The following is a 10,114-nucleotide window of genomic DNA, read 5'->3' as shown; positions in this document are numbered from 1 at the left end:
GCATGCCAGCAAATGATCTGATGTCAATTCTGAATCCAATTCCATTCGCCCAATGGGGAATGGATATTGTAAGACCCTTCACAACAGCTTCTGGGGGTAGGAAATTTTTTATCGTAGCTGAGCCGTTAGCAAAGATAACAGCCAACCAAGTACGGAAATTCATCTGGAAGAATATCATAACAAGGTTCGGAATACCGACAACGATAGTGTTCGACCACGGATGCCAGTTCGACTGCGCGCCTATCCAGGCATTCCTGGTGAACTATCGAGTCAAGTTTGCATACGCAATAGTCTGCCACCTGTGAGGGGGTCGAAAAAGCACGAGGCTAATGCGTGACCTCGTCCCTCGTGGGTGTGACGCTTCTTTTTGTCAAATCAAGTGTAATTGGATTTCCTTTGAGTTTACACCCAATTGACTAGTAATATAGGAGTCGCCATTCAGTTTTTAACTACAATGAGAAAAATTGACAAAACCCGGTTATCGTGACATAAAGGGAGTGCAATTATGTTTGACCACGATGGCCGTAGGTTCCCTTGTGATCCCTGGTGGTGGGGATCGCTCAACGTACACCCGCAGGGTAGAGATTGAGGGTTCGGGGGACTGTAACTACCGAGAGGAGTACTCGCTCTTCGTTAACTCCAGAGGCAGGATATCCTTACTAGCTCAGCATAAATAATTGAAGGGACATGCGTTAACTATTAAACTAATCTGAGTTGATTTTAACAATATGCAACATATAGTACTAGATCGAGCGCGATTATCTGATTTAGATTGTTTTAAGGAACCTAGCATGATAATCCAATTTCCCAAAAATATCATATTTATTAAGCGTGATCGAACAATCAGATTTAGTTAGTTTAACAGTTCATAAAAGGGCGAGGAAAGCAATTAAATCATAGAAAAGGGACACATTACGACGCACCCTTGAGAGGTGCGTCACAGTTCTCAGAAAACTAACCACGTTGACTTTGCTATTTCTCCTTTTATTTAACGAATCTCAAATTATGGGACGGGATACGTTGTGTTCGATTTATGGATCGATTGCGACAGAACGCGTGATCGGTTTTGCAGCGTGAGGCTTAGGATTAGGGGTTCAGAGTCAATACTCAGAAATATAATTGTGTGTTGTGTGTGTCCTTTTCACGTCGAACTTAAGGCCCTATTTATAGAAAAGAGTTCGTGGAAAGATAGAATTGTAGAACTCTAATCCACGAGGAATTAGGAAAAAACACGTACCAGGTATTTTCAGCGCCTAGGCCTGGGCGCTGAAGATTTCGGCGCCCAGAGCCAGGCGTTGAAAATAGGATCTGGGCCGTTTTTCTTAGTCAGATTCGGACACTAGTGGAAAAAACCCCTGTTGTAGCCCCCTTGTTGAGGGGGGCATACATAAGCGCGCCTCAATAGCTACTTAGTCAACGCGGGTCAAATATTTTACTATTCTATTGAGGCGGGCTTTTGTGGTGTTCGCTTCTACAGAAGCTGTTGAAGGGGGCTTTCCTTGCCCGCCTCAATAGAAAGAAGCTGTTGAAGGGGGCTTTTAATTGCCCGCCTCAATAGGGTCTTTCTGTTGAAGGGGGCTTTTAATTGCCCGCCTCAATAGGCTACATTAAATTTAAATCAATTACAACCACCGCCAAACAGATAAGCTAGATCTCTTCACATCTCGTCGTACTTCACATCTCTTCCAACGCATACCTATCCTCACCGCGCGACTCCACCACCACCATAACCACCACCACCACCTTCCTCACCGCGCGGCTCCACCACCACCATCTGAAGGAGAGTTTCCCCACCGTCGTCTTTCCTACCTTCGCGCGACTCCATCTGTTTCACACAATCGATTTGTGAAGCTAGGTTAGTTTTTATTAGCAATTATTTGGGTGATAATCCTCTTTTTTCTCGTGCATTTTCCACTTCATTTCATTTTTGTTTGATTTCCCTTGTTCATCGACCTAATTGCCCCTGTTTGTTGTTTGAATTCCTGCTCGACCTAACTCCATCTGTTTTTTGTTTGAATTCCTGCTTGAATTTCATTTTTGTTTGAATTTCTCGTGCTAGGTTAGTTTTCTGTTTTGGATTACATGGCTTTTGGTGAAATGCCATTTGATTTAATGTCTGGCTTTTGGCATTGGACAGACTACTAAAGAGACTTAATTACCCAGGAGCGACTGAATTTGGGGTGGATTTGTCTCAGGCCAACATCTCAATTCAACTTGATGTTGGGAAGGGAGGAAATAGTGGCTCAAATGCTATAGCACCCGTTGTAGAGGTAGGTTATGAGGTTCTCTGATACTTTCTTTTGTTTATGAGGTAGCACCTTTCTTTTGTTTATCACTATTCTCTGATACTTAGAGCTGACTGACTGTCTGCCAGATTGCCTTGATATTATGCTAAAATGACATCTACGAGGTTACTTGTATATGACTTGGTGGTAATAAACCTGGCCTTCACTGGATTATTTACTTCAAGATTTCTTATTGGACCTGTATTGTACTTGAAAAAAGGTAGTCAGAGTTTGAGGATATCGCTAGATTGATCTGATTTTAGCTGAATGAATATGAAGTAAACCGAATTAACCCGAACAGAACCCAATCCAAGTGAATACGTTGCCTTTTTTCTGCTACCCTGTTAGTGTTTCAAAGTGTAGTCTCCCAATTCCGCTAACCTAATGTGCAAATGGGTTTATTTACACTGAATGCGGGTTTCGTAACTAATTTAAAACCTAAACATGAGCATCGCTGGGATCTATTAATTGAGTACTGGAGGATGGCTTTTACTGATATTTTATCTTTGGATAAGATTGCATCATTAGAGAACAAAGATCTTATGCCAAGCTAGTTTATACTTAAATCGATTTTAGTTTATTCCTGTGAAATCTTATGTGAAGCTAATAAATGTTAATGTTGACACATATTCCTGTTTTGTTTGGTTTTAAAATTGAGATGAGGTCTTACCATTTTTCTGATGTATAGTTCTTGTGTCAAAATTAAGAATTTGTGGCTTGATTTATCTAATTCTGTGTAAAACCTTGTGTTATTAGAAATGAGTCGTCGTTGGATGTACGGTGACCATACTACGGTGGAATACTTGAGTGGGGTTAAGGAGTTCCTTAGATGTGCTTTAGCACACCAACGGAATACGAAAGCCGCAAAGATCTATTGTCCTTGCCGTGATTGTAACAATGTAAGGCGGTTAGGTGATATTGATGAAATTGAGGATCATTTATTTCGTCGTGGGTTTAAGCAAGATTACCATGTCTGGTTTTGGCATGGTGAGAAAATACTTGATCGTCCAAGTTCTAGTGTGAATGAATTTGATGTTCTGGCAGAGAGTGATGAGAGTGATGAGAGTGATTCTGATATTTCTGAGAATAATGAGATGGATGATGATGAGCAAGAAGATAATGAAATAAATGAAATGATGGATGCGGTGAAAGATCACTTGAATGGACGACCTCACATACTCGAGCAGGTATTAAAGGCTGCTGAGACGCCTTTGTACCCTGGGTGTACAAATTCAAATTGTTAGAATGTGTGGCATCACTTTCCAACTTGAAAGCGGAGAGTGGTTGGACCGAAGAAAGTTTCACGAAATTATTGAAACGACTAGGTCTTTGGTTTCCCGATGGCAATGACATTCCCACCTCTGCCTATTATGCCAACAAATTGACGAATCCCTTAGGCTTAGAGGCCGTCAAGATAGATGCTTGCCCAAATTATTGTATTCTTTACAGAAAAGAGTATGAAAATTTGGATAAGTGTCCAACGTGTTCTATGTCGCGTTACAAGCGTAAAGGGGCCAATTCAGCTAAGAGGGGACCGCCCGCCAAGGTATTGTGGTATCTTCCGATCATACCTAGGTTTGAGCGCTTGTTCTCCGTAAAGAAGAATGCTAAGTATCTGAGGTGGCATGCGGAAGGGAGGAAGAAAGATGAATTCCTTAGACATCCGGTTGATTCTCCTCAATGGAGAACTATTGATAAGAAGTATCCTGAATTTGGCAAGGAGGTTAGAAATCTGAGACTTGCTCTATGTACAGATGGGATGAATCCATACGGCTCTCTGAGTAGTCAACATAGCACTTGGCCGGTTCTTCTTGCAATTTACAATCTTCCTCCATGGTTGTGTATGAAACGCAAGTATATCATGTTGTCACTCCTCATCTCAGGGCCTAAGCAGCCAGGACATGATATAGATGTGTATCTCGCTCCACTCATAGATGATTTGAAATTTTTGTGGAATGAAGGTGTTCCAATGTTCGATGCTCACACCAACTCAAACTTTACATTGCGGGCAATGGTTTTCTGTACCATAAATGATTTTCCGGCCTATGGAAACTTGTCTGGGTACAAAACCAAAGGAGAACAAGCATGCCCTATATGTGAAGAGGACATGAAGCCCACACGGTTGGATCATTTCAAGAAAAATATCTACCCAGATTTCAGGAAGCACCTTAGTCGATATCATCCTTATCGTAAGAAGAAGAAGGAATTCAATGGGTTCACCGAGGAAGGAGTAGCTCGTACACCTTTGACAGGATCACAAGTTTATGAACGTATCAAAAATGTTAAAACCAAATACGGTAAGTGCTTCAAGTCCAAGTCTAAAAAGGGTATTTTATGGAAGAAAGTGTCTCCATTATGGGATCTTCCCTACTGGAAAGATTTGTCGGTTAGGCATTGTCTCGATGTAATGCACATTGAGAAAAATGTGTGCGATGCTATTATCGGGACTTTGCTAAACATACCAGGAAAGACCAAGGACAATGAGAATGTGCGGAAAGATATGAAAAAGAAGAATATTCGACCAGATTTGTGGCCTGTTAAAAAAAAGGATGGTACAAAGACCTTTCTGCCTCCAGCGTGTTACACAATGTCGAGAAAGGAGAAGAAGAAGTTTTGTGAGTGCTTACATGGCATTAAGGTTCCCTCGGGATATTCGTCGAATGTTAAGCGCCTAGTGTCTCTCTCGAACCTTAGGTTGATTGGTATGAAGTCTCATGATTGTCATGCACTGATTAATGTATTTTTGCCAATTGCACTTCGTGGGATATTGCCGAAACACGTGAGACATGTTATAACAAAACTTTGTTTGTTTTTCAATTCCATATGTGCTAAGGTGATTGATCCGGAGACTTTGGATGCTTTGCACAATGATGTTGTTGAAACTCTATGTCGATTTGAAATGTATTTTCCGCCTTCTTTCTTTGATATAATGGTGCATTTGATTGTCCATTTAGTTCGCGAAGTCAAGTTATGTGGTCCGGTTTTCTTAAGATGGATGTATCCTTTTGAGAGATTTTTTAAGACTTTAAAGGACAAAGCAAGGAATCCGGCTAATCCAGAGGGTAGTATCATTCGGGGAGTCCATAAAGAAGAGATTTCTGGATATCTAGCTGAGTTTTTGTCAAGCCTTGAACCAATAGGACTTCCAAAATCTCGACATGTTGGTAGGCTCGCAGGGGAGGGAGTAATTGGTAAAAATGTGATATCTCCTCCATCGGAGAGGAAGAAGAAGGCACATCTTTGTGTGTTGCAGCATCTTACAGAGGTTCATCCTTATTTAGAAAAGCATCTGCTTGAATTGCAACATTGTAATCCTAAGTTGAAGGAAAGAGCGTTGATGCGGGAACATAATCGCACATTTATTGAATGGTTTAAGAAGGAAGTTGGAAAGAAACAAGACCATGATGTTTCTGATACGATCAAGTGGTTATCTCGAGGTCCTCGACTATGTGTTCGATCTTTTGAAGGATATGATATCAATGGGTTCACATTCTACACTAGAAGGCAAGATGAAAAGAGTGTAGTGCAAAATAGTGGAGTAAAGGTTGTTGCATCATCTAGGGTCTATGAAAGCGCTAAGGATAAAAGGTCGGTTGATTCAACACAATCATATTATGGTGTTATCGAAGAAATATGGGAGCTTGATTATACCTATTTTGTGATCCCTGTTTTTCGGTGTCAGTGGGCTAACAACCAAAATGGTGTGAAGCGAGATGAAATTTTCCCGGGTTTAACCTTGGTGAACTTTGATCGACTAAGTGACAGTGACGAGCCATTCATTCTAGCATCACTAGCTAAGCAAGTTTTTTATGTGGTTGACAATATTGATCCTAGATGGCGTGTTGTTGCCCAAGGAAAAAGACATATTTTGGGTATTGATGATGTTGTAGATGAAGATGAGTATGATGAGTATGATGACACACCTCCGTTACCAATGGTTGTTCAACCATTGCCAGAAGAGGAGGATGCAAATAATACTAATCATATGCGTACAGATCATACGGAAGGAATATGGGTTACGAATCGTAATTGAAACATACATGTGTAAGTTCGGGCTTCACTTTTGATGCATTGTTGAAGTTTTTGACTTTGTTCTTTCTATTCATATCTGAAAGCCTGTGCGCCTTGGAATTTTTGTTATCTTGACTACTTAAATTTGAATAGTGTTTGGCCAATTGCACTAATCAACTCAGTGAAGTACTGTTTTAGCTTCTCAGTGCACTGATCAGTTCTGTTCTGTGCACTGATCTGCACTGCCCAGATCAGAACTGTGCAGATCAGTGGACAAAACTGATCAGAACTGTGCAGTTATGTGCACTGATCTGCACAGCTCAGATCAGAACTGTGCAGATCAGTGCACAGAACTGGTCAGTTCTGATCAGTTCTGTGCACTGATCTGCACAGCTCAGATCAGAACTGTGCAGATCAGTGCACAGAACTGGTCAGTTCTGATCAGTTCTGTGCACTGATCTGCACAGCTCAGATCAGAACTGTGCAGATCAGTGCACAGAACTGGTCAGTTCTGATCATTTCTGTGCACTGATCTGCACAGCTCAGATCAGAACTGTGCAGATCAGTGCACAGAACTGGTCAGTTCTGATCAGTTCTGTGCACTGATCTGCACAGCTCAGATCAGAACTGTGCAGATCAGTGCACAGAACTGGTCAGTTCTGATCAGTTCTGTGCACTGATCTGCACAGCTCAGATCAGAACTGTGCAGATCAGTGCACAGAACTGGTCAGTTCTGATCAGTTCTGTGCATTGATCTGCACAGTTCTGATCTGAGCTGTGCAGATCAGTGCGTAGAACTGGTCAGTTATGATTTTTTTTGGGTTGTTTTTTTAGGTGAGGTTTGATTTGGGATTGTTTTGCATGTTAGGTGTAATACCATAAGGCCATTATTTTTGGTATAGCTTTGTAAATGGCCAATTGTAGCATTTTGCCCTTAATATAAAAAAACAAGACATAATGTATACACAACCTACCCGTTGTCTACTTGCCCATGACTTCATTTTGCTAACCACAACTAAAGATTTCATTTATGCTGAGCTTCTCTAAAGAGTAGACGAGTGAGCACAATAGTCTTTTGTCATATTTACTTTTCTCTTATTCCCGTAATTGAATTTGTTTTGTAGTCATTATTTCGTTTGGAAACCAAAATTCTTTATGAATTTGTTTTGTAGGCAGACTTTCATAGTCTTCATTTGAAACATGTATCAATTTTATTATAACTGAAAACTGAGTATTTCTCTCTTTTCTAAGTATTGCTCTCTTTTCTAAGTATTGCTCCCTTTACTAAGTATTGCTCTCTTTTCTTTGTTGCAGGACCGTAGCTACCATGGATGATCATCGTGATAATGAAATACAGGGAATTGATGGAGCTAGTCATCCTACGGGGGAATCACAAGGTACCAACACTAGTAAAAAGACCAAATTCCGTGGTCCGTCAAAAGGAGTTCAAGCCAAAAAGCCTATGCATCTTCAGTATAATCAATATGGAATCCCCGATGGAGAATGGTCAGGAGAATACGGGAAGCAAGTTCGGTCTTGTGCTGCTAGAATTAACATTAATGTGAAAGAATATTCAACGTTAGATGAACACACAAAGAAGGGGTTTTGGGAGGAGACCAAGGTAAACATTGAATAAAAACTTGATTTGTATTCTCCTAGATTATCTATTTGTGTAGCATACGTTTCTAACAATCTCTTATCCATAAAATTAACAGCTTCTGTTCCACATTATTGATGATCCGGCTAAAAGGAGAGAAAAATATTTTCATATGTGTGTGGCGAAACGCTTTGGAGCTTTCAAGTCCAGGTTAACGCGGCGTTGGATAACTAAGAAAGAAAAAATGCCGAAACATCAGACAAATGACATGCCTTGGGACATCTACCATCAAATCACAGAGGATGATTGGAAAACATTTGTGATGGAACGAAACAAGCCGGAGATGTTGGTAATAATGAATTTACTTTGCTAGATATTTTTTTATATAATTATATGATTAGTTTGTTGTTGCCATCTTTAAATGTTCGACATGTTCTTTATGTGTTTTTTGACAGGTTCGTAGAGAAAAAGCAAGTAAAAGTGCATTACAAAACAAGCACCCACATCGCACAGGCCAAAAGGGTTATGTTAGAAAGAGACCAGAGTGGATAAATGATGGGCGACTACCGCCAGAGGCAGCTTTAACCCTCTCAAGTGGCTCCTCCTCAGTGACCTCATCACTCACCACAGCGCCAGATAGATTTAAGAAGTTTAGATCAGTAGAGTGGATCTTGGCTCATCAAGTTAAAAACAAAGAGGGAAAGTGGGAAGTTGACCCGAATGATAAAGAAGCCGTAAATATTGCTAAGATGGCTGTAAGTGCATATGAAATTTTACGTTCTATATCATTTTCTTTCCTAATTCCTAGTTCTATTGCTAAGATTGCTTCTCCTTTCCATCATGTATACCATCTAATTTTTACTTTCCTAATTCTTATAGTTGGAGTACATAGAAGAAGAGGGAAAAGGAAATATTTCATTCACCCAGGGAGAAGATGCCCTCACCAAGGCTATGGGAAAAAAGGATCACCGTGGGCGTGTCAAGGCAACAGGTGGAGTTAATGTCGGTTACAAAGTTGCTTTCGGTCCAATAGACCGAAGTAGTAGATGTGGCCATATTGAACCATCACCGGAGGCTATCGAATCAATCAGAGCTTCGGTGAGAAGGGAGTTTGAAGATCAATTAGAGAGAAAGGTGGCGGAGGCCCTCCAAAACCAACTAGCCACATTGAAAGCAACCGGTCAACTAAACACCCTCTCTACCCCCGCACTTGATTCTACTCTTGTAAGTGATGAGTTTGATGTTAACCGTGCACTCGTAACTTGTTGTCCGAGTTCATCGCAGCAACCACGCGAGCTGAAGGTATATATTCTCTATAGTGCATACACTCAAAACACCCCTAGCTAGGTTTTTAATATTGTACTTTGTAGTGATTTCTGAAATTTTGTAAATTTATTTGTGAAGGCCATAACTCCATGTCGTCTTGCCCTTGAGGATAAAGTTTTGGGTAACAAAGTGATAGTGGCAGATGGTATGGCGTACCCATTGGATGGTTCGTTGGACCAACACTTTAGATCGATGAAGCCTAGTCATTATAAGGTCCAAGTTGATTGTATTTACGACGGACATGATGATGACACTCTTCCGGTACCTACTGGAGATGGATTCAATAACTTAGGCAGGGCTCTTGCTAGTTTTGTGCAATGGCCAATTCACTTGGTGATTTTCGAAGAAGACGAGGTATAAATTTTTTATTATTAATTGTCATTCATTGCGTTATGCATCTTTTTATTTATTATTGCTATTTGCCTACCTCTGTTTAGAATTAGATTCAGAGCCTTGAACTCCTTTGGTTTCTACCTCTGTTTAGGAGTACTCTACTCCACGCCCAACAAAGAAGTCCAGGAGTCAGATTTTTGAAGAGGTGGTTGGTAGCTCCAAAGAGAAGAAAAACGAATTAATTGTCAAAGAGAAGACAACAGAATTAGTTTTCAAAGATAAGACAACAGAATTAATTGTCAAAGAGAAGGCAACACTTGATTTAGGGTCCAAAGAGAAGACAACACTGAAGTTAACGGCCAAGGTAAACCATATGCTTCCCACTCCCCTGTGCTTCAACACTGAAATCAAAACTGAACTTTTCATGCTAGCTTAACATTATTGTTACAGGAAAATTCATGCTCAAATAAGTTGGAGTCGAAATCGAAGTCGAAGAACTCTAAGAAATCCAAAGAGATGGTAGGTAGTTGTGATCGTAAAACTGAAGAATCAGCCGCCAAAA

At 40.5% G+C, this 10,114-nt stretch overlaps 1 protein-coding gene and 1 long non-coding RNA gene across 2 annotated transcripts; both read left to right on the top strand.

The window, feature by feature from the left end:
• The first annotated feature begins 1,634 nt into the window (after positions 1-1,634).
• Positions 1,635-3,098, top strand: LOC130469134 (uncharacterized). The gene is made up of 3 exons (XR_008929509.1): positions 1,635-1,855; positions 2,138-2,270; positions 3,042-3,098. It is a non-coding gene; the product is annotated as an uncharacterized lncRNA (long non-coding RNA).
• A 676-nt stretch (positions 3,099-3,774) lies between these two features.
• Positions 3,775-9,988, top strand: LOC110802467 (uncharacterized). Its single transcript, XM_056839284.1, has 9 exons — positions 3,775-3,831; positions 5,968-6,300; positions 7,131-7,135; positions 7,611-7,917; positions 8,012-8,242; positions 8,349-8,648; positions 8,773-9,195; positions 9,298-9,573; positions 9,704-9,988. Exons 1-9 carry the CDS (start codon positions 3,775-3,777, stop codon positions 9,986-9,988), a joined length of 2,217 nt encoding a protein of 738 aa, XP_056695262.1.
• The last annotated feature ends 126 nt before the right edge of the window (positions 9,989-10,114 follow it).

Source organism: Spinacia oleracea, chromosome 3 (assembly GCF_020520425.1).
Source record: "Spinacia oleracea cultivar Varoflay chromosome 3, BTI_SOV_V1, whole genome shotgun sequence".
Classification (NCBI taxonomy): domain Eukaryota; kingdom Viridiplantae; phylum Streptophyta; class Magnoliopsida; order Caryophyllales; family Amaranthaceae; genus Spinacia; species Spinacia oleracea.
Note: the sequence above shows the minus strand (reverse complement) of the source record. Positions and strands in the feature narration are given on the sequence as shown.

Excerpts from the sequence above, each read along its gene's own strand:
- LOC110802467 (XM_056839284.1), top strand. The coding sequence starts at position 3,775 with ATGTCGCGTTACAAGCGTAAAGGGGCCAATTCAGCTAAGAGGGGACCG. Across the intron at positions 8,243-8,348 it reads GAAACAAGCCGGAGATGTTG|GTTCGTAGAGAAAAAGCAAG; the intron begins GTAATAATGAAT and ends GTTTTTTGACAG. Across the intron at positions 9,574-9,703 it reads TGATTTTCGAAGAAGACGAG|GAGTACTCTACTCCACGCCC; the intron begins GTATAAATTTTT and ends ACCTCTGTTTAG.